At 45.7% G+C, this 23,762-nt stretch overlaps 2 protein-coding genes across 12 annotated transcripts in view; one reads left to right on the forward strand and one right to left on the reverse strand.

Annotated features, from left to right (window-relative positions):
* Positions 1–19,858, forward strand: part of mark4b (MAP/microtubule affinity-regulating kinase 4b) — a 38,638-nt gene extending 18,780 nt beyond the window's left edge. For 2 of the 11 annotated variants that reach the window (XM_053872660.1, XM_053872659.1), the window contains exons 4-19: positions 6,891–6,939; positions 7,012–7,077; positions 7,335–7,405; positions 7,537–7,593; positions 8,182–8,418; positions 9,210–9,329; positions 9,493–9,592; positions 9,760–9,869; positions 10,161–10,350; positions 10,420–10,634; positions 10,744–10,847; positions 12,807–13,079; positions 13,493–13,575; positions 16,725–16,769; positions 16,937–16,979; positions 17,613–19,858. In XM_053872660.1, coding sequence (XP_053728635.1) covers positions 6,891–6,939; positions 7,012–7,077; positions 7,335–7,405; positions 7,537–7,593; positions 8,182–8,418; positions 9,210–9,329; positions 9,493–9,592; positions 9,760–9,869; positions 10,161–10,350; positions 10,420–10,634; positions 10,744–10,847; positions 12,807–13,079; positions 13,493–13,575; positions 16,725–16,769; positions 16,937–16,979; positions 17,613–17,946 — 2,097 coding nt within the window. In that variant the 3' untranslated portion in view covers positions 17,947–19,858. Of the gene's footprint in view, positions 1–6,890; positions 6,940–7,011; positions 7,078–7,334; positions 7,406–7,536; positions 7,594–8,181; positions 8,419–9,209; positions 9,330–9,492; positions 9,593–9,759; positions 9,870–10,160; positions 10,351–10,419; positions 10,635–10,743; positions 10,848–12,806; positions 13,080–13,492 lie in introns of all 11 variants that reach the window. The other 9 variants (XM_053872663.1, XM_053872666.1, XM_053872668.1 and 6 more) reach the window with 9 other exon arrangements.
* A 409-nt stretch (positions 19,859–20,267) lies between these two features.
* ckmb (creatine kinase, muscle b) lies at positions 20,268–23,296 on the reverse strand. The gene is made up of 9 exons (XM_053872680.1): positions 23,161–23,296; positions 22,698–22,810; positions 22,528–22,624; positions 22,193–22,347; positions 22,002–22,134; positions 21,767–21,938; positions 21,542–21,665; positions 20,788–20,977; positions 20,268–20,681 (listed from the first exon to the last, which is right to left on the reverse strand). Exons 2-9 carry the CDS (start codon positions 22,788–22,790, stop codon positions 20,503–20,505), a joined length of 1,143 nt encoding a protein of 380 aa, XP_053728655.1. The 5' UTR covers positions 22,791–22,810; positions 23,161–23,296; the 3' UTR covers positions 20,268–20,502.
* Positions 23,297–23,762: the final 466 nt, after the last annotated feature.

Below are 23,762 nucleotides of genomic sequence, written 5' to 3' on the forward strand. Positions count from 1 at the left end.
ATCTGTTTGTGTGTTACAGACACACAAACGCATTGTTTGACACTGCCGTTCTAGTGTTATCAGAGGAAGTGTGTCCCACAGCGTGTGGAGTCTTCCCCTATTGTTTCATCTTGTTTGGAAGGCTCTGGATATTTTTAAAATATGAGCTGACAGTTATCACTCCCTTCAACACACTGAAGAGGATGTAAATTATTTCCCCTGCTGCGCCATGTGTACTGTGTTGAGCTGTGTACATGACGATAAACAAAAATTCCATTCTTCTAAATACTGTCCAGAAATCAGACCTACAGTCAGCTGCAATATGAACTTCCATTCTCATATTACATTCAAATAGTGGCGCCAGCAAGTGCACATAACTCATGTAAAGCTGGGATAAGTTGTGTAAGCACCACAATCAACTTGTTCATTAGAATTAACCTCATTTAAGAATCCACCATCCACTGAGTATACAGCAATTTAAGCTAGACTTAAGCCTAACTCTGGCGGGAGCAAAGAGCCCCCAGGGCTGTCAATAGAATAAATATTTTAATCTCAATTATTCACACTAAAGCTGAGTGTGATTAATGGCAAATGAATCACACGTCCCTATCTGTTTTAAATGCGACTTAAGGCAAGATGTTATCAACACCAGAGTGAGTGGCCAATAATGCTTGCCTCATGCAGACATTTGCTTACTCCAACAAGCCAACATAACAGATACTGTCAAGAACATTCTTTAGAATAACCTCAGAGGCTCTGAAGAGGCTCAACAACATGCTACGAAAGATAACATTGTATTATCAGCCATACTTGTGTTGATTAAATCCTCCTCCAAGTTACATTCAGAATAGAAACTGAATATGTGTAAAAGTTGGCATGAATCAAGTTAACGTCGCTTTAGCTTCAGTGATTAACTGAGATTAAAACATATCTATTGACAGCCTGAACTGTAAGTCTGCTGCATGTAGATGTTTTTTGCTTGGCAAGTGAAGCCCACATTAGCTCTTTTATTTGTTGAAGTAAACAACCACTGCAATATTTTGACATTGTTTTGCAATGACATTGTTGACATTGTTTTCCAATAACAACAATGACCTTGCTTTCCTATGAAAAAAATCTGTGACAGCCCAGACAGTTTTGATCTGTACTAAGCTCTTCTTCCCTCCAAGTCACTCAGCGGTCGTCCAGGTCGGTGTGACACCTGACTACCGACCTCCTCTGACACCGCAGCAGCAGCCTGGTGGTACAGATTTGTGCTGCGTGGCCCTGGAGCATCGTAATCCAGAAAACACAGCCTGTCCATTCCACTCAGCATCGCCACAAACAGCTTCACCCAAAAACTGGACGGCAGTTTTGAGGAGTGAAGAAGATATTTTAAAACAGATGATATTAACCGAAGTAGGCAGCAGCTGTGTGTGCTCGAGGTTTCACAGCTTCCAACGATCCCCTGGGGGCTCAGGAGTTTCAGCCACAGGGATTAATACCAAGGTTGGCCTGGCAACAGTCGGGGTCATCACCAGGGGAAAGAGATGGGGAGTGATTTAAGAGAACCTAAACATGAAGGAGCCTCAAATGCTAGAGACGATACACAGCATCTTTAAAATCAAAGATTTCATTGATCGCCAACAAACACAGATGTGCTGCTGATCAGAATATTTTAGACTTTGTTTCTGCGTATGTCGCAATTAATGATACTTTACTCAGCATTTACTGTCAGCAAAGCGTAAAACACTGCAGCGAAGGGAGGCGAGTGAGTGTGGAGGTGAGGGAGCCAGGCTGATCCCATAATTCTTCCTAAAGCTCGGGTGGACGGCTGATGCACTTAATTCAATTACACACAAATGGACATGTGCTGGTTAAGATGGCAGCGTCTGCTCTTCTGGAGACCCAGCGAGGAGGAAAGCATATCATGTGGATTTTGCGCAGTATTGATAAACCGCTTAGGATCAGGTGTTAATAACTGTTGTCCTAGTGACGGGGTGAGAACAAAGCTTCTGTCTATGCAGAGAATGTGTTTGTCTTTTCACTCAGTTTTCAGAAGGATATTGGAGCGACGTTTAGCGTGTCGCAGTAATATCCTCTGACAGGGAGCTTTCAGTTGATCTGGGTCTATTAAATAGCAGGAATCTGCGCGCAGAACAAACGTCGCCTTGGGTGCCTTTAAGTTATGTCATCACTGAAGTGCTGAAACTGACTGGGACAAACAGATTCCTCAGTCACACGGCTTTTCATACCAACGGTATCTCACCAGTGGAGTAGCTAGTAGTGGTAGTTTGTGTTTTATTACTTAAAGAGTTTGTAGTTTTTTTTTTTATCTTAGTTAATGATACTTATGAGTCTTCTTCTTGGGCGTGTGGCCACTTTTATGTTTTGAACTCTGACTCGCACCTTGCTCTGCGGGATTATTTTATTATTTTACTTTTCTATTTTTTCCCCATCACACAGAGTTGGAGGTCATGTTGGAGTTAAGAGGAAAAGCAGTGGCAAAAGAAAAGTTCACTGTATGCCGACTTAAAGTGTGTTGGAAGAACATGTTATAACATGTTATAGCCAGTGCACATTCATCACATGACATTTGTTTACCCGCTTATTTGTGGTGTATGAACAAAAATGGGAGACATTTTCAGATGTAAAACATCTCAGACTTGGATCAGTTCAGGTACCCTTTTCCCCGGACATTGTTTTCTTTAAATGCTGCAATAATCTCAGTGTTGAGTGAACAGCTAATGACTACGTGAACAACTGGGTTTGGTGTAAGTCCAGGGTTGCTATCACTTGGGGTCTCAAGTTTTTCTGCCTTGTAACTACAAGGATCATGGATACAAGTGGCCTACACAGGTTTTCACCATTTCAAAAGAGACTCAAAGTAGAGACTTAGCTTCTTCCCACTGAAAGAACCAGTTAAGGTGGCGTCCTGCCTGGAGTCTTTCCGCATCTGGACAGAAGTGCTGTGAAACTTTGAGCAGGGCAGCTTATCTTTCTCGTTTAAAAAGATCGTGGGAGATCCTATCTTTACAGCCTTCCTACATATTTCAAACACTTTCAGCCAGTGGAAGACCAGGCACCCTCCGTTGTTGAGGTCACCTATCTAATGTGGTGTAGGAAAGTCTCACCCTGAGTCAGCTAGCTGAGAGTGCCAGGAAGAAAGACCCATTGGGAATCCCCAGCTGAGTGGTTTTCCTTCTGGTCACATGTGCTGTTAACGTGGGTGAATAATGCAGAGTTCGTCATCGTTCATCGCTTTTAAAGAAGCGAATGTGATATATCAGATTTCAGGGCCTTCACTTTATGGACTCTCAGGTATGATTTGGTTCAAAAATCTGAAATATTAGATTAGATGGTCTTCATGAACACGGGCTCTGGTCCCAGACTTCAGTCCATCTGGTAAGGCACTGCAAGGGGTGTGTCAGACTTGGGGCTCCCTCTGGCTTTCTGATATAGAAGTATGGCCCTCATCAATAAAATCAAAGTCACAATGCGTTATGTAAAATTATATATAGTAAATTATAAATAGTTGTTTTTCGTGGCATCGCTGATGTCTCACACCTGCATGCTTTTACACTCGGGTGCGACGTGTGCTGTAGCACAGGAATCTCTCACTCTTTCACTAATTGCTCTACACTTTCAGATGACGCATGAGTGTCATATATTTACCATCATTCACTTCAATTCCATCTTCTCTGAAAATAAAGCTATAAATTGACGTTAGTGTTAGCTTCTGTTCAAGAGTAATTTCATTAATTTGATTACAGTGGGATGTTACTGAATCGCTAAGGGAATGAGACGTTATCTGGTCCAAGGGAGCTGAAAGAAATGACACCCTCGGGACGTGGCCCCCAACAATGGGGACACTTCTGACCTGGCAGCTTTTATTAGTCTGGAGGATGGATGAATGGAGATATATTGTGTTGTCTCTTCTTTCAATCATAAGAATTGTTCATGACATCATCTGCACCGCATGTGTCACTGCGTCCTTGTGTCTTGGACTTTTTATAGAAGGAACGCATTTTAATATCCGAACGGCGAGAGATCAATAAAACATGGTACGAGATTAGAGTTTTGATATAATCTGCCTCTCTTCTTCGTTTAAGTGACTGCTCTGACAAACCATCAGTGGGCAACAGTAGCGACTACCGTTTGGTTCTTCAGCCATTAAATTATTGCATCTGTGTGGGGAGGTGAGGTCAGCATGCTGTAATATCTGTGAGACAGATTTGATTCAAGTTGGTGACGGGGCAGAAAAGCTCTGGCTCAGTTCCAGCGTCTATTTAAAGAATTCAAATTAGGCCAGAATCTTATTGTAAAATGGTAAGGACAATCACCTGTAACGTTATTTGCAGCACTGGTTTAGGTTTTCTAATATTTTTCTTCTGTCTGCTCCTTTCCAAATCACATTTAAATGTGATGTGTGAAGTGGGATTAAAATAAACATCTTGTCAATCATCTGTCAGTGTCGTAATGTTTCACAGCTCGTAGTAATTGGATAAGTTAGTTCACATTTTTGCTCTTCAGAAACGCACTTCATGTTGGGCGGTGATCAATTTAAATCAGAGATGAACACATGATTTTGCTTCACAAAAATTATCCAGCAAACTTGAGTTGATATCGTATTTATTGACCAGCATTCATCTTTTCGTGGGCCATCAGGGTGTCCCGGCTGAGCACCAGGGTTCACCTAGGACATATTGATGCCCATTGAAACACACACACACACACACAACTTCTTTAGATTTGTTCACAAGCAGGGACCTGTGAACGTTCTGATGCCGACAAACTGTCATGTGTAAGACCCATTAGACCCAATCAGAAACACCTTTCCAGTCAGGGACTCTCATGTTAGCCGTGTGGTGGTTTGCACAGAATCAAACCTAGAGTTTGATCTTGTACGTGGATCGCCAGGACTAGTTGACGAGAAGCACAAGCTTGAGGGATAAGCGTCAGATAAGAATAGTTCCTGAAGTGGCAGGAAGTATATTTGGATGACCACTGTAGTATCTTTGACCGCTCTTTCACAAGTTTAGAATGATCAGAGTTATTATGAGGAAGTGTACAGCTAACAGGTTATGCAAACCAAATCTGTGTACTATTACTGAAGTACGAAATAGTACAAGCTCTAGGTTGGTTGGATTTTATCAGTTTTAATGTTAAGGTGGTGACTGAGTCTTACCTGCATTTTACTGCAGCACAGGGAAAGACCTGTGGTATCCCTCAGTCTCTCTAGTCTGTGCTTAACGTCTGGTACTCATGAATTAAAAATGATTTTAACTCATAAACTCATTTCTGTTGATCTGATACTGAAATACCCAAGTTCTGAGTAAACAAAGTCACCATCGGGTGAATATTCTGAACAACCAGTCCCCCTTCCTCTTCTTCCTTTTCTTTTCTTGCCTCTTTTTCTTCACCCTCGTCTCCAGCTCCTCAACCTTAACCTCCAAATTACTTTCCCTCTCAATCCAGTCCTCCTCTCTTTTAAGCAGAGACTCCTGAAAGGCAACAATCTGCTCGTCTGTCCTCTTCAGGGCTATAACCAGATCATGGTTCTCTAGTTGCAGTTGCTTCAGCTGCTGCTGGTACGGAGCATTCCGGTTTTGAACTTCCCACTCCAGGCCCATGTTGCGGTGTAAGGCCTGCTGTTGAAGGGCCTCTTCATTGCGGATCTTGAGCCGAAGCTGCTCCACCTCACTGAGGAGAGCCTTGTTGTCAATCACACATTGATTGTCCAGTTCTTCAAATTGTCGCTGGTGGCTCACGTCCACCTGGCTGTTCTCCAAGTGCCTTTTCTGCTGAGCCTTCTGGACAGAAACCTTTGCCTCCTCTATCTTTTTGAGGGCAAAAAGAAGCTTTTGGTTTTCCCGTTTCTGTTTCTCCAGCTGCTGTTTGTTGAGAGCGATCTTTCTGTGGAGCTCCATTTCCATGTTGATGCTCTTGTGAGGGGGTTCTTGTTGGTGGACCACGTCAGCCGAGAGTTTGGCCTTGAATGTCTCGATCTTCCAACGCAGAACCTGGTTTCCTTGGCTGTTTTTAACAGCCTCCTTGTCCAGGTTCTGCTTTGACTTCAGTATCAGCTCATACAACATGTCCTGCAGGTAGTTGATGTTCCACTCTGACTTCATGTCCAGGTGCTCTGTGCCTCTTGTCAAGACCTCCAGCTGAGAGTCCAGTTTCCACATTTCTGTCTTGACGATGGCCCGTCCTCTGTGATATTGGATTTGACACTGAGGATGTTTCACGTGAGCTTTCAACACATCCTCCTTCACTGACACGTCTGCAGCACTTCCATTCTCGATGGCTAAGCATCTCCACTTCCTCTGGTCTGGTGTTACACTCCCTGGACGTTGTGCGTCCATCGTCATTTTCGTAGGCGATCAACCCCCCCATTGTCTTTGGCCTCTACTTATCTCCTTGCTGTATTTCTGTCCCAACATCACCAAAGTCAAGGAAAAGAGTGAGTAATTGTGATGTACCAAAGACTGTCCCTTGGCAGCAACATCAAGGTAGCAGAAGAGCCATCTTTCAGCTTTGCTCTGTCATCAGTACTTAAGTATTGCCTGGTCACGCTTGTTTCTCTCGCTTAGATTTTAACGCATATATCCATCGCAATGAAGGTCACCATCAGATCTTTATGCTTGTTGAGCTGTACTGGATGTAATTTCAAATAATAAATATGTGACCTCTTGTTGATGTTGGATGTCAGTATTATTCCCACCTGTTATGAGAGCAGCAGATTGAGACGAATGTTGTCTGATCCTGCATGGTTTCCTATGTTTCTCCGGGACAATGAACACGCCTGGTCATGGTCATGCAGGTCTAAATCCAGCCTGCTGTTTGCGATGTTGATAAACCTGTTCGCCAGTTTCCTCTAAATGTCTTGTCTTGCTATTCAGATCTTTTTTCCCTTTACTGTGTTGCAGTTGTTTCGCGAGGTACGCATCATGAAAACCCTCAACCACCCCAACATAGGTGAGTGTCCGCAGATCTGACAAAGAAACGTGAGTAACTTTCCGGCACAAACATCTCCTCCTCCGCCAACAGTCCAGCTGTTCGAGGTGATCGAGACAGAGAAGACTCTTTACCTGATTATGGAGTACGCCAGCGGAGGTGAGTGACGCCAGGAGCATCAACTTATGCAGTGAAACCTGCGCCTTCTGAGAACTGCTTTTACCATAAGTGCACTGTAAAGCAGAGATTTATGGTGTCGAGGTGCTCTTGAGCATGGCACTAAATCCTGGTTTGCAGCCGTTTCACTGATGTTGTTTATCTAAAGCGTCATACGTGGGTCTGTGTTGTAAAGGAAGAGGTGAAAGAAATGGATAACTTTGGAGTGGTCGACCAAATCATGCTGTGTTGTGTTGCAGGCGAAGTGTTCGACTACCTCGTGGCTCACGGAAGAATGAAGGAGAAAGAGGCCAGAGCCAAGTTTCGTCAGGTTTGTGCAGGTTCATGTCTGAGGATACATAAACACTGACATAAACACACGTGGTGAAAGTGCATGGAGCTCTTGCATCCGGTCCCAACTTCATGAACCGTGTTCCTGACTGTTGTCTCATCCTCCCCCAGATCGTCTCCGCAGTGCACTACTGTCATCAGAAGAACATCGTTCACAGGGACTTGAAGGTGACCAGATGAGCAGAGAGTAAAATGTTCTTTATAATTAAAGTTTTAAAGGAAACAATACGAATATGAATTTGAGATAAGAATACAGTCCTAATCCTTGCGGTTGGTTTATAAAGTATTTATATTTCTTTATATTTGACTTTTAATCTCTCGGGTGAATGGTAGGGTAGTCTATATCACAGAATATTGGAGCATTTTAATACATTTAAAAGCAATGCTTAAGTGATAGTGACTAGAAATTAATGTTTTATCTCTAATTAATGATGAGCTTTGCTGATAACAATGTCGTGTTGATTTACTGCTGTTGAATAAAGAGTTGTGTCATGGTTAAGTCAAAAACAAAAATTTTAATAACAATGTCAAGAGAAGAGATGTGACAATTATGGTGAAAAATAAAAGTGTCATAGATCTTTTAAATATAATATTCAGACAAAGATAATTGTTTATTGATAACTGAATGCAAAATATGAACGGCACTATAAAATACTCTATTAGTAATCAGACATTCAAAAGTGGTGATTTCAGCCTCAGTTCACTCGACATTCCTTCACTTGAGTGACAGTAGTGACAGTTTCTTTGATCTTGCAGGCAGAGAATCTGCTCCTAGACGCCAACTCCAACATCAAAATAGCTGATTTCGGCTTCAGTAATGAGTTCACCGCTGGCAGCAAACTGGACACATTCTGTGGTTCCCCGCCTTACGCTGCCCCGGAGCTCTTCCAAGGGAAGAAGTACGACGGCCCTGAGGTGGACATCTGGAGTCTGGGGGTCATCCTGTACACGCTGGTCAGCGGTTCGCTCCCGTTCGATGGACAGAACTTGAAGGTTGGTGCTGCTGGTTTGGTTAGGTTGGCAAATGGAGTGTTGGCTGAAACAAATCCATTTACCTTCAGAGGGTACTTGCACAGGTCGTGAAAGTTTATGGAGTGTTGAAACCCAGTTTCCCAGACCTTTAAATGTAATTTTGCGTCAAGGTTTTCATCAGAAGTCCAGTTTTAGTCCAAGCAAAATTGTTATAAATGGCATTTGTCTGTTTGTTTGTTTGTACACCACACAACTCGAAAAGTTATGGAAAGATTTTGATGAAACATTATTTATAATTCTCCATTCATTTCTGCTCAGTGACTTGCTCCAGTAAACAAAAAAACAAAACAGTCCGCCAGACATTCTGACTTTAAAAGCTATAACATACAGTGGACTGAGAAATAAATCAACTTTCAAGGGTTTAAGGTGGTGTAACTAAAATGTTTAAGGTTTTAGATTCGTACTGCCACCTGATGTCTGTTTTTTAATGTGACTTAACAGACGTGTGCTGCGACCTCTCGTGTGTAAGTTTCGTCAAGGCATGTTTGGTGTGTAGGCACCTTAAAAACTACTGAAGATGAGTGTGGAATGTTCAGTTGGATGAAGAGCAACCACTCTTTCAATCCTAGTTATGTGACGAGTGGTGACCCCAAATATCTCAAACAAAGCTTTGCAGGCAGTTATGTTTTTGATACAAGGTAAACAAACAGCCAGGTTTTACACGATGTGGGAGGTGTCATTATTTACCACTGTCATGTCAGTTTAAGTTTTCTCTCCTCTTATTTTCTTCTTCATCGTATCCTACACCGCAGGAGCTGCGAGAGCGAGTATTGAGAGGGAAGTACCGAGTTCCCTTCTACATGTCCACAGACTGTGAGGGGATCCTGCGCCGGTTTCTGGTCCTTAACCCGACTAAGCGCTGTTCGCTGGAGGTGAGGACAATGTGTAGATGATTTATTTTTATCTGATGAGTCAGCAGTAGCACTGGCTTGGTCCTCTGAAGCAACAACGAGATGAAGTCAGTGTCTTGTTTCATCCTCAAGCTTTGTACTCACCATTCTTCTTCCTGTTTTTTTTTTTGTTTGTTTTCACCAGCAAATAATGAAGGACAAGTGGCTGAACATCAGCTACGAGGGGGAGGAGCTGAAGCCTCACACGGAGCCCGAGGAGGACTTCAATGACAGCAACCGCATCGGTGAGTGAAACAGCCGTCTTTGTGTCCACAGCTTCCTCTTCACTGGGCACGAATGAAGCTCAACAAATTGTGCATAAAAAGGCACCCCTTTTTCTGGAGTTTCATTTGATTCTGTTTCCTGAGGCATGCTCAGTGTCACCCGCTTCATGGCTTCTGTATCCTTGCAGATGTGATGGTGGGAATGGGCTTCACCCGAGAAGAGATCCGTGACTCCCTGGTCTCTCACAAGTACAACGAGGTGACAGCGACGTACCTGCTGCTCGCTCGCAAGACAGAGGTCAGTGGACAACTTTATCGACCAAACACGGAAAACTAGCTGCAGCCATTAGCATAATAATGAAATAAGTCACCTACATATTGAGAGTGCAAGACGAATCCTGACAGGAAAGGCAAAGTGAAATGCTGATGCCTTATCACCTGATGGTCCAAGAGTCAACTGAAAATTCATGTTTGATCCCTAAACATCTAATGTACTCAGTGTTGATTAGGGCTCGATGCTTTTTAGGAGAGCTAAACATGTAGCATCGCTTTTTTGTTCACCTCGAATACTCTTCTGCTTGGTCCTCAGACGGAGAGCAGTGTATCTCGGTCAGGCAGCAGTCTGAGTCTTGCCCGGGTCCGACCCGGAACCATCACCAATGGTACCAGCAAGCACTCCACCTCCTCCTCGTCCTCTGGAGCTCAGTCCTCTTCGTCTGGCCATAAGGCGCAACGGAGCGCCTCCACCTACCACCGCCAAAGACGCCACTCAGACTTCTGTGCGTTTCCGTACACAAATCATGGCTTCATTTTGCTGCCAATGTCTGAAGTGACTTGTGTTTCGAAAGGTGGTCCAAGTGTCCCGGGTACGACACATCCCAAACGCAGTCCCAGCGGCGTTGGCGAGGGGCTGAAGGAGGAACGGCTGTCCATACGAAAGCCCAGCACCAGCACCGTGGGCTCTCGTAGCATACCGACCCCCTCCAGTCCCATGGTCAGTTCTGCTCACAACCCCAATAAAGCCGAGATACCCGACCGACGCAAGGAGGCCAACTCAACAACGGTAATCACGTCAGCCATCTTGAAGTGTAGTTTTCAATCTGAGAGACAGAAGCTGTGATTAGAGGTGAAGTGAGAGACTGGTGGATGCTTAAAGCTCTGTGTTTTTACAGAACAACATCCCTGCTAGTGCCATGACTCGACGAAACACGTACGTCTGCACGGACCGATCCGGCACTGATAGATCGTCCCTGCTGCAGAACGGCAAAGAAAACAGGTTTGAAAAGATGACACTGCATGTTTACAAATCTTCCACCACAATGTCCCTCCTCTCTTGAGCGAAACTTCTCTCAGTTTTGTCACAGTTAAAGCGTGTAACTGAGGACCTCATGTCCAGGTTTTCACTGTGTCCTCAGAGGTCAAATCGTTGGTGCTAAATGTTAGAGCCTAAAAGCACATGTGTCGGCGCACATGTTCTGCCCATCAACCACTCTGGCATGGCATCACATTGACAAGCCTCTGGGTGATGTGGCACCATGCCAGCCGCCCTGCTGCTCCCTCGGCTCATCCTCACATCCTGGTTTGAGCCTGTCTTTATCTGTGATTGAAATCAACACGATCAGTGCAACACTGCCGAGGTGTGACAAAGTTTCTTCCCTACAGAAGGTTGTGCAGACCAGGTCTGAACTAAAGTTCCAACTGTGTAAAAGCTGTCAAAGAGACAATTCATGTAAAAGTATTTCTCTGCCTGAATGTGACAGTGGCACAAAATTAGCCTACTGTTTTTAGGAACCTTTTTGGTCTTTTTATCATTTCATATCTCGTTCATACTGATATTTGTTGTAGACAAGTCAAAACATAAGTTTAATTCTGTTTGGGTGCTTCTTTTATATGTATTTAGGGTGTTTACTGAAAAGGGTTTTTCATCTTGATTTAACATACATGGTCCAGTTCGTTAATTAAGCCAACATAGATCACAACTCAGGCTTGTCTTCGGGAGTTCCACAGGGCTCTGTGTTTATACCATTCCAGTTTTTCTCTGCAGATGACCACTGAAGGCTTCAACCCGGACTGCCAGTTTGAGGTGTCAGACTTGTTTAATGTTGCACACTCTATAATAAAAACACTGAGTAGATAGCTGTACAAAGTAAGAGAAGCAACTAGGTTTCCAAAAAACGTGCGGAGCGCTGCTCCTCTGGAGCGCTCATCGATGTCTAACGATTTTGCTCCGGAGCGGCTGCACTTCACATTGCCCTGTCCAATGGTTTTGTCCCACTTGAGCCCCATGTGTCGGTGCTATCTGGAGCGTTATGAAAAGCAGCCCGAGGCCACCCGCTAGCCTCAGTCTTTTCCTGTGTGTGCGCGCGTGTGCGTAGGTGTGACCAAATGCCAGGATGAAAAGAAGGGAATTGGGCCCACTGGGCGGTTCATTTTGGGTTGGTTCTCAGAGATGAGAGAAGACTGGTGGTGTGCCCTTCTTAGAGCCTGCCTTCCACTACATTTCCTCCACGTCACTCTAACACTGAGGGACAGTGTGTAAATTGCATCAACATCCACTGGTGTGCACACGGATAAAGAAGAGTATGTACTGTTTTCAACTGTACTGAACCTTAGAGTGATGTCATCAACAAACAACATATTTTCCAGGACAGATATAGTCACATGGTTCGTCTTCAATTGCAATAAAAACTGCTTTTAGCCAGTTCTTTTAATGTGACATTTAATAACATAAAAAATCTGAGGGTGAGACTGCATTATATGTAGTGTCATCATAAGGTAGCAGGCATGCGCTGTTGTTGCCTATATACAGTTTATTGTACACATTCATGTTATCCAGCTGTGTGCATATGTGTATGATGAAAAAGTGGAAATAAAACTGTAGATCAGTGGAAGGATGAAGGAGGAATGGCAGTGACACAAGCAAGATTGTACATATGATCGATTCCTGAGTTGCGACTGTCAAAAGTCTTTACGATTACTAGACTCCTGCACAATGTGGTGTAACCATCAAAAGGTCGCCTGCATTTTGATTCACTGGTGGAAATGAAATACGCAGTTCCTTAGTTGTGTCCTACGAGTGAGAACTAAACAGGCCCGGGGGGGTTGAAGATGTGGACCTGGAAAATGTTGTCATTGATGATTTTGATGTTAACGTGTCCAAATGTTGACTTCTTTGTCTAGCTCTGAGGAGTTTTGGCTCAACTGATGTTTTCCTTTTCTCCCTCTTATCCAACAGCTCTTTATCCCACCGCCTCCCACCTGCCTCCCCCTCCACTCACAGCATCGCTGGAGCGTCGGGGGTCTCCTCCTCCACGCCCTCCTCCCGTCTCTCCAGGGGAACCACGGTGAGGAGCACTTTCCACGGAGGGCAGATTAGGGACCGCAGGCCTCCGTCCCATGCTCCCCCATCTTCTCCCACGCCATCCCACGATTCTGGCTCCCTGCCCCACGCCAGGACCAGAGCCACCAGCAACCTGCTCAGCAAACTCACCTCCAAGCTGACCCGCAGGTAAGAGGAGGGGGGAGGAGGGGGAGGGGACAGAGAATTTTCTAGTGAGGAACAAGTTAAAATACAAGTCATATTCTGCTTCTCTCTCAACACTAACCACCAAACATTTCTTTAATCTGAGCTCGTCCACCGCAGAGGAAAGACTCGTCAGGGTGGACGTGTTTCTGTCAGTTAGTTCTTATGTGCTGCTTACTGTTGCTTTGTATGTTTGTTTATTTGATTTGTTAACAAATTTGCTTTTCCTCACCTCGCTTTCCTCAACTATGGTTTGACTTTTAACTCTTGCTTCATGACTGTCTGCTGTCTTCACCCTCACTTGCTTCTGATCCATTAATTGTCTCTCTGACTGCTGTTGATTTCTTTTTCCTCCGTTTCTTTTCGGCATCCTTCTTTCTCTGGCTCTCTCCTCCCAGGGTCACTCTTGACCCCTCTAAGCGTCAGAGCTCAAACAAATCCATGTCGGGCTGCACCCTCCCACAGGGGACAAAAACAGTTAGTAAGTCTTCCTTTCCCGTGTTTACTGGCTGCTGCTGCTGTCTGTCCGTCTCACTGTCTCACTGTCTGTCTGTCTGTCTGCCTCTTCACCACCTCTCACTCTTCATCTGCTGCGGTTGGAGTTTAGTCTCAGGTGAAAACAATCCAGACCCACTCAGCACTTTCTTGGAATACTCATCTCAAACTTGATCTGAATATAAAAGAACTAAAGTAATCTCATCACAAACTGTAAACAACAGAAGCCTCCTTCAGTCTGAACACACCACATGTCCAAAAAACATGAAATGAATTGACATTCATTGGAACAGGCACATCAAACATGTCTCATTTCAGGATTTTGATGGTGTTAAGCTGTTATTTTGAAGCCATAATGATATATATGCTATATTTTAAAGCTAAAGACGTTTTTTGTGATGATTGGTTCCATTTTGGATGATGGGTCATTGTTGACATTAGGAGCTGTTTGATAACAGCGTCGGCCTCACAAATTTACTGAAGGAGACCCTCACACAGCATTCTGAGTCAGAACTGCTGTGATGTTTGCTTGTTGGAAGTGTTCAGTGATGAAGTGATGATTTGAAAATGAACACAAACGAATTGCGCAATGGAGCAATCGAGCAAGCACATTTGGTGTCCCGGTGGATAAATGAAGCGCATCCGTCCGTCATCCAGAGCAAAAGTGAGGATACAATTAAACGTACTGTGATTTCTTCTCTTAACCGTCTCACCAAAAACAAGTTCTCACTTCCTGATGATTGCTGACATGTGCCGTTCATGACGGTTTGCATTTACACAGTTGTGACATTGGGGGGGCCAGAAACAAATATCTTGAAGAGCTTGTTTCATATCCAACTTGGTTATTTTATATTCTAAACTGAAATAGAGATAGATTGTTAAAAGTAAATTTCTACATGATGATCAGACTGCAGTTCATCAGTCAAAATGCTATTTGTATTGGTGTAGCTTTATGTGAGTCGTGGACTGAAAATGACCAGAGATTTTGGCTGTTCAGACTTGACATAGTATCAGGAAGAGTCTTGGGTCTGATTTCTACCTTAATATGGTAGTAGCGTTTCTTCTTCTACCTCCCATGGATGCCATGTTTTTTGTTTGGCAGTGAAGACAGGAAGTAGCTGGCATCTCACGGTGGAAGTATTTTCACTATCCCTGTGTGAATCCACCATAAACATGTCACAATAAACCCATGTCTAGAGGACACACTAGTCCAATCTGGTGCTGAAGACTGTGACGGAGGAGGATCATGCTCTGTACTTCATCAGAAGATGATGTTCTTTGATGTGGCTAAATCTCTGACCAGCAGCTGTCTGTCTCTCTGGCTCTGTCTGTCTACACGTGTGTCTCGCTGACTTCACCCTGACACTGTCACTGTAGGTTTGGAGGGTTTGGAAGGAACCCAGTAGTTTGGTAGCAGTGAGATGTGTTTCTTAGAGAGTTCCGTTCCCTCAGGTGTAAGAGTTCTCAACTGATTCAACATTTGTTTGTGAGACATTAATGTCGTCTGCAAACCACAGAGCAGACGGTCATAATGTTATGCCTGACTATGTTGTGTAGTTTTTCCATGTAACGGTTAATTGTTGCTCATCTACTCAAGGCATTATAAGACAGTTTTTTCCAGCTACTGCTTTGATTCTAATGAGTCAAAATATTAAAAGAAAAATGTCACATTGAGATCTCTTTTTGTTACCAGAAATATATATTTTTTCAGAAATCTAACGCTGGGGGGAGCAGCAGATGCGTTTGAGGAGTCAGACCGACCAGTGTCACCGCGCTCTGAGATCAGGATTAGTTGTGTAACCGCGGATTTATCCTTTTCTTAACCAGGGATCTCAGACGGCTCACCCTCCTGATATAAGACGATTGGTCTGCTACAGTGCTGCCGCATTCCTTCGTCTTTATCTCACGTTCCATTATTCTCTTGCTGTTTTCGAGCCACCGCGTCATTGCTTCCTGCCCTCGTGGGCTCGTGTCGCCAAGCTTGTGGCGAACAAACCTATCTATACTGCAACTTGTCGTCCCAGAGTTCTCTACTCCTGACTTAATCCCTTGTCAAATATTTGAGCCCAAATCCTGAGTTCACCGTCAGAGCTCACAATGATCCGAGTCTTGATGCACTTCACCACTTCTTTTTGTGATGCTACCATGTTAGCTTCACCGGGTTTGGCGCTGCAGGGATTAGCCTGAGCTCCGCTCGCTTCTCAGCAAATCTTCATGAATTGCATGCCTACCTGTTAAAAGCCAGATGTCGCTGCCTAATCCTCCAAAAGGCTCTTAATTCTGCAGGAATCCCCCTGCAGGTCCAGGTGGGGCAATTATTAAACATAACGACTCAATTATCTGCCTGGGTTTACGTCACTTAAAGATGAATCTCTTCTGAGCTGTAAACTGTAAACAGATATATTCTGTGGTTGTGCACAGGAGTGGTTCTCAACCTTGTTTCAGCCATGAACCCCCAGTTAAATCGGTTTTCAGATGTATGTAGCTGTGTAGCAGCATGAACAACTCAAATAGAAAATGATTTTCTTTTAAATTAATCATTTTCTTTTAAATAATTCATATACTGTATTCTATTAAAGATTAAATTTGAGTACCTAAACTGGAACATACATTATCCCAAACAATGTTGTCGATTAAATACAATTTAATTATTGTTCTATTCAAGTGCTTTCCACTACCTGTAGGGGAACGCGTACCCCCGACGGGTGGAGGTCATCATTCTTAGGAACACGACCTCCTGGACTTTCTCATTATTTCAATGGCTCCAGTGTTTCTCTGCCGCTCCCTTGTCCAGTGAGCTGGAGTCGGTCGACTGTTGCATCACAGCAGCGGCCTCTGCTGTCGCTCTTGGAGAAGTGCATCGTTACAGCGTAGTTATCACCACTGACCTGAGTTAGACTGTGACACTGTTGGACTCCTCTTCTCGTCACCACCACCACCTCTTCATCGATTCATTTTGCTGTTTCACACTCACTAGTGACGACCCATCTGTTTATCAGCCGACGTTTCGTGATTGGTGGGTTGACGTATTGCTGATGCTGAGGGGCTTCAAGCTGTAGTCTGACTGGAATGGACGGTGGGGGGTCTGAGTTATGAGGCAGATTGAGTTCTAACTGGTACGTTTGTCTTCTTGAGGGTCACAGACGAACCTGAGAGAATCAGCAGATCTCCGGTCACAAGGTAAGAACTCTCTTCATACTCTCCTTTTAATAGTCATGGCTGACTGCATGACTAAGAAAAAAGTCTGAGCTGTGCGCGATAATGGCGCCGGTGAACGGGAGGCAGGATTGTAGCGACAACAGACCTGGGTTGATCTTTAAGTGACCTGGGTCTGTGCTTCCTCTCAGCCGCAGCATCGTCCTCGTCTCAGTCGCACATTAAGAACAGCAGGTAAAGCTGTATCCAAATAACAAGGCTAGCAGTGTCATGTGACTGTTGGTGGTGGTTCCTTGATGTGCTGCTAGAAGCATCCTGGTTAAAGACCCCTCCCCTTTTCTCTCCCCTTCAACACGCTAGTCCACATTCAGTCGTGTTTTAAGGAAGTCCTTCCAAATATTGACGTTTGCTAGAGTCACCTTAAACTTTCTAGTCATAACCTCTTTGACCCACCAGTTTAGTTTGAGAAACACGATCACACGTTTGTGTAATGATGTCTGTTTTTGACAGAATATCTAAATGTTACACTTTCATTTTTATTCCATGGCTGCTCTGCTTCTATTTAATTTTGTTTTCAAAAGTGAAATTTAGATTATAATTTCCACCGACTCTCTTCCCGTCCCGATCCAAGGCCGACTTGTGAGCTCCTGTTTAAGTTCTAAACAAGTTTTTTTTTATTTGTTATTAATTGTGTTTCCCCCTCCCCATCACTCAATCATCAATCTGTCATTCTTTCCTCCTCTCTTTCATGCACGTTCATCCCTCCATATTATAACCCCGCCCCCTCCTCTGGGCTCCCCAACTTCACTGTGCTCCCTCTTCCATCCTCACCCGCCCCCTGCTGCCTCCCCTTCCTTGTCCTTCCAGTCGCCATCTATCTGGGCATCAGAAAGCCGTCGAGCCCCGGACCCCCCGATGCGGATGGGATGTGAGGGTGCGTAGCCCCCGCGACCCGGCCGAGGTGGTTCTGGCGCTGCGTGAGGCGGCGCAGGGCTGCGGATGCCAGGTCCATCTGGCCGGGCCGTTCCTTCTCTCCTGCACCCACGGAGCCGCCGGAGCCCGCGTGGCCTTCGAGGCTGAGGTCTGCCAGTTGCCCAGCGGGCTGGGCCAGAGCAGCGGGGTCCGGTTCAAGCGCCTGTGGGGGGCGCCTTTAGCCTTCAGAGACATCGCCACCAAAGTGTCCAAGGAGCTGGAACTCTGAGGTGGGGGCGGGGGCGAACGATGGGTGGCGAGGGAGATCTGGGATCCTCGCCTGGCGTTTCGCCTCCACCGCGACCCCTCCTAGTCTGAGCCTGGTCTTTGACACGGATAGACTGCCTACTGACGGTGACCTTTGACCCCGGAACTGCTGAATCAAACAAAACGACCCCACTTTGACATGACATGAGCCAACTGCGTCTTTTTTTTCTTTTTTACTTGAGGATGCGACCGGTGTTTGAGTGATTGTGTTGTTTTTACTCCTCCTGTATCATAATTTTCGCCATTCCTTTCTAAAGAGCTGCTATTTAAACAAACTTTTCGTCGATTATTTTCAGTCTTTAATGCGGGTCGAAGTTCGAAGGTGGCCCCCGCCGGCTGTTGTTCGCCTTCCGACCTCTAGAGGGAGACATGCAGAAGTGCAGAGACGCGGTGGAGAGTCGAGTCTTTAAACGTTCAAGCGTCGTTCTCAGACTCGAAGTTCAGAAAAATAGGACGCTGACTGAATCTTCTGATTGGATTTTTATTCTTCCGGGTTCGTTGAAGAATGAGGATCTTCATTTTGGCTTTTGTTAAATTTTTTAACTTCAAAATCCAAACATTATTGTTCGTCCTAAATGTATCGACTAAATATAAACCACAGTTAAGTCCAAAATCGATCCAGTTCCTAGGACTTCACCTTGACTGATGTCAGTACAATTTACAGTTTTCTCACATATCACTTGAAGAAGTTGCCCAATTGATGCCCCTTTGTTTAAGAACAAAAGCCATTGCTTCTTTTTTTAAAATCTGCATTTTCCCCTCTGGTTTTAACTTAACGTGTTCGCTGTTAACTTGTTCGCTAATATATAAATTCAATCCATATAAAGTTAGTAGTTAGAACTGGGAAAATAAAAATACACATTTTAGCTGATTGGATATTACATCATTTCTGCTGCAGTTTTTGAATTGGGTTTGAATCAAACATCGCTTTAACCTCTTTTAGTTTGCCTCTAATAAGCAAGAAGTGAAAACGTTGTGAATCCATTTCCTGTAAACTCGACTAGTTTACACTCTGACCACTACAACAATTGACTTGGTAAACAACAGGTCTCCTTCACTCTTCAGCTGCGCAGCTGTTTTTGGACTTAATGTTCTGCAAATTAACATAATCCTGAGGCAAATTCATCTCCAACTGGTCACAGATTGTGGTTCTTATCAACCAGTCGGAACATTTAGGAGCCAAATTCAAGTTAAGTTGATCAGCAGCCAAATTATTTCATCAGATGTTATGGCGCAGTAACAACTGCTGCAAACAGGATCAACGATAAATGCTGTCATTCTCAGTTGGTCCACTTCCGGTCGGATTCTCGGCGTCCATGTGTGTCACGCGGCCTCGACTTCCTCGTGTTGTTCTTAGTTTCAGTCGACTTTTTTTCCGGGTGAAACTTGAACCATGCAGACGGTCCAATTCTCACTGCTGTTCAACACTCGGTGAGCCGCCGACTCCCACGGCTGCTGAGCATCACAGGCGCACCACGTTCCGTAAATGACGTAGTAGATGTGCAGGCTTCACTTGGGCTTATGGACACTAACATCTCACGTAATCTCTGCTTCTTCTGAATGTGTCCTTGTGAAACTGAGTCGTTGATTCCGGCTGTGGTGAAACAAATGCTCTGATTCTTCTCCACTTTTCATTCTGACTGAATGTCCGGCACTGTAGTTTTTGTTCTTCACACACACACACACACACACACACACACACACACACACGCTCACACACGCTCACACAAACACACTCGTACCTGATTCTGCCTCCAAAAGACTTGCCCTGTCTCACGCAGGAATTCAACCTGTGGTTAGAAACAACTGAGCTGCAATCCTGCATGTCTCCTAGGAAACAATGTGTGACTTAAAAAATAAAGACTTTTTAATACTCTCTGCCCATTTTTTTGCAACATTTAGGGGTTTAAACTTCTATATTTACAGGAGCGTCATTCAATGTTTAGGTAAGACTGAGGACTCACCTGACCTTCGATACGCTATAGAGTCCAGTTTCTGTACTTGGTGTCACTGCAATCTCTGCGTTATTCTTCAATTGGTTTACATTTTCCTGTTTTTGCTCGTCTTATTTAAGTATGAGTCCAACTGTTTGTCTTCGTCCTCTCACTTCTGCATCTGATAGCTCCTCCACAGATTTAGGTCTGCTCTTCACCAGCTTCTCGCCTTCAGTGATGGTCAGATGAAACGAAGCCCTGACGGTGGTATTGTGAAGCTTCTGCTTCTCGTCTGACTGATGTGGCGACTATAAAGACGTCGGTAATAAACACACTAGATGCTGTTGGTTTCATGGGGCATTTTTAATTGTCCAGTTATAATTTACAACCCAAATATTGGTGCGTCAACATAGCCGGGAGCCAACTATGCTCGGATCGATCCCAGGGTGTTACAGGGAGGTAGGCCCAGTGGCGAGCGGAGCGGTGGATGGAGAGCGGCCTGCTGACCGTTCGTTTTTTATCGTATATATATATAAAAAAAAACTCATGAAACAGTCATTCGTTCAACGTCGTCTGTCCACTGTTTACTTCTGGGCGGGGATCATGCCGTCGATGGACTCGCCCTTCTCCAGCTTCTTCTCCATCTCCACCATCAGCTTCACGCCGTCCACCACCAGCTGCACCTGCTCCACCTCGGAGGAGCCCAGACGGTCAGCGTTGGAGATGTCAAAGACGCCGCCCACAGAGGCAGTGTCCACTCCACCTGGTGGAGGGAGAAAGTATTAAGGTTGGTTCCACAACAATCTGATTTAAACTGCTGCTCAAAGACTCAGTGCAGTGTAAGAGGCCTGTGTTCTTCTGCTCCTCACCTGTGCCACGCTTCTGCAGACGCAGTCTGCTCAGGATCTCCTCGAACTTGGCGTGTGTGCTGAGCTTGGGCAGCTTGACGTGCACGCCACCGCGCAGGCCGGTTCCCAGGTTGGAGGGGCAGGTGAGGATGTAGCCCAGATGCTCGTTCCACATGAAGCCGTGGTTGTGCTTCTTGAAGATCTCCTCAATCTGCGTGGAAAAGCACAAGCTGACTCAGATCACTCAGAATGACCACGAAACATTCAAAACGTGGCTTGAGACCCTCATGAAAGATGAATTTATTCTGGTGATTTGATTGTATGTAGCTCTTTATGAAGTCTGTTTTAAACCCGAGCTGGTCACATGACTGGATGTGCTGTCTGGCCTAACAACACCAGGTTTCATGTTATTGATTTTGTTCAGTTCTCAACGATCTGTGTTATTTGTTCATTTTGACACAGAGAGACCTGACAGAAACTCACAAAAATATTTTCCATAATAATACCTGAGATTGCGTCGAATTTTACAGCAGTCTGAAAAGTTATTTCGGCCACTACACGTTTGTCCGTTTTTTGAGTAATTCTTTAAAATAGAGCGCTTATACTGAACCTCTGCAGATGTCCGCTACTACTGACCTTGGTACATAGTTATGATTATTAAGACTGACTGGTTAAAGACTTACTGCCCACTTACTGGGATGCTCAGTGTATGGAGAACTATAAAAACTATATATCAACAGTATACCAATGTGTGGTGTGCACGCGTCCTGCTCACCTTGGTCAGGCCGGTGCAGAAGCGCCTGAAGACCTCCTTCATGTTTCCACCCTTCTGCATGGAGATGACACGCAGGTGATCCTCCTCGTTCACCCAGACCAGGAAGGTCTTGTTGTCGTTGTGCCTGAAGCCAAAAAGTCTAACTTACAGACTGAAGTGCTGCTGCAGGTGCACGTCACGAACGTTGGTCAGAAGGTCTTCAGCTCTCATGAGCGCGTGCCTCACCAGATGCCTCTGCCGTCGGGCCAGTCGCGGGCCATGCCGGCGCAGGTCAGCAGGGGGGACACGGGCTTGTCGAAGAGGAAGTGATCGTTGATCAGCTGCTCCTGCTCGGCGTCGGTCATGCCGGTCAGGGGGTAGTACTTTCCCTTCAGCTCGCCGTCCAGGTTGGCCAGAGCTGTGGGAGGACAGACGGGTCAGTGAGGGTCCCCGGGGGCACGCAGGGGGCCGGAGGACTGACCCTCAATGGACAGCTTCTCAATGGTTCTGCGCTCGCCACGGCTGTTGTGTGGGGGCAGGGTGAATCCCTTGATGCTGCGGCCGGTACGGACGCGGCTGGACAGGACGTAGTTGGGGTCCAGGTCGTCACCTCCCTGGCAGGAGAGACGAGTCAGACACCGAGCTGTGGTCGGGGCGTCAGGGGCTTCTCACCTTCAGGTTCTCGAAGTTCAGGTCGGTCTTGTGCTTGTCGGTGGGCTTGTAGCCACCGTGACGGTCGGAGATGACGGGGTCCAGCAGGTCCTTGAAGACCTCGTAGGACTCCTCATCACCGGCAACGCAGCCCACGGTCATGATGAAGGGGTGTCCTGGAGGAGAGCAGAACCGGGTATTGTATTTTTTTAGCACATGATGATTGGCAACTGTCCGATGCTTCATTACAGTGTAGTTCCCACTCAGACCACTAGGTGTCACGGAATTTTGAACTTTCTGTAAAGTAGGCTGAACCGTTTATTTTCGCAGTTTTGGGGCTACAGTTGAAGTCTCACCGGGGTTGTCCACGCCGGTCTGGATGACGTCATCCAGGGTGAAGCCACTGGGGGTGGACTTGCTCCTCAGCTTGCCGTAGATCTCCTTGGTCAGCACCTGCGCACACACACACACACTCTGGTGAGTGGTCGGAGGTGACGGGGGCAAAGCTGCAGCCGGCGGTCCTCACCTTGGCCATGTGGTTGTTGTGCTGGGACAGATCGGGGAACTCCTCGTCTGTGGAGAACTTCATCTTGTAGTCGTTATGGCAGTTCTTCGTCATGGCTGCTCGTCTCGCTCCGTCTGCGAGGAAAACCATCAGTTTTCATTCACGGCTTCAACATGGCTGAAGTAATACCCGGAGTATTGTCCCCCAAACGTTTGAGCGCTTCATCTATCAGGGCCCTGGTGGAGAGGAGACACCTCCTCGTGTCTGGTGGTGGCTGCCCGACACAACCCCCCCACCCACCCACCTGTTTCCTACTGTGTATTAATAGACCTCCCTCCTGACCCGGCCATTTCTGCTCACACCGGCCTTCTTCATCAAACTGTCAAGCATGTGAGGCTCTATTCCAACATGGACGCCTGTGATGTCCGCGTCAAAGGAAACGTCATAGTCCGTCACCCGCTCAAGATCATCTCTGGTGCTTTACCTGCTCAAGAGGAAAGAAAAGAGGTAACAGATCCTGGGATCAGATCCTGTCCACCAGATTTAGGGGTTGCCCAACTCTGCCAGCTGACGGACCGAGGCTTTTATACCCCGACCTCTGCTGCCACTGGCTGCCCGCAGAGCGGGTCCCCTCCCACCCATTGGTTAGTGCGTTTGTAAAAGGCAAGAAGGAACTTCACACTCGAGACGAGCTGACAGCTGCAGGCCTGCACTCCAACCTTTCACCTTCTGCTGCAGTTTCCCAGCTTTAGATTTTAGAGGAGAAACCTGGTGGTCCTGAACAAGCTCCACTGAACTTCTCCTTGTTCCAACCAAAGACCTCAGACATAGAAGCAAGGCTTCAGTAATATGCTATGAAAAGTGGGGAGAAAACCCCAAACTCTCCATGTCTCCTCTGTAAACTGGGCAGAGGTCATGTGACATGTCCAGGGTAACCCCTGGATCCAGTGACCCCCGGCCCCATGTTTGGAGTCCCGTGTGAGTCACACTCACAGCAGCGAGACTCGCAGAGGATTTAGCAACTTTTCTGTCTGTTGGCTGAGCAGAGGCCAGGACCAGCACCAAGCATGTCCGCCGCCCGTTGCA

This window comes from Synchiropus splendidus, chromosome 8 (genome assembly GCF_027744825.2).
Source record: "Synchiropus splendidus isolate RoL2022-P1 chromosome 8, RoL_Sspl_1.0, whole genome shotgun sequence".
Lineage (NCBI taxonomy): Eukaryota > Metazoa > Chordata > Actinopteri > Syngnathiformes > Callionymidae > Synchiropus > Synchiropus splendidus.

Bases quoted from the DNA above. Each gene is read 5' to 3' on its own strand.
- ckmb (XM_053872680.1), bottom strand. From the start codon at position 22,790: ATGACGAAGAACTGCCATAACGACTACAAGATGAAGTTCTCCACAGAC. The intron at 21,939-22,001 runs GTCAGTCCTCCG...GTCCTCCCACAG, and splicing joins TGAGAAGCTGTCCATTGAGG to CTCTGGCCAACCTGGACGGC. The intron at 20,978-21,541 runs GTGAGCAGGACG...TTTTCCACGCAG, and splicing joins TCTGCACCGGCCTGACCAAG to ATTGAGGAGATCTTCAAGAA.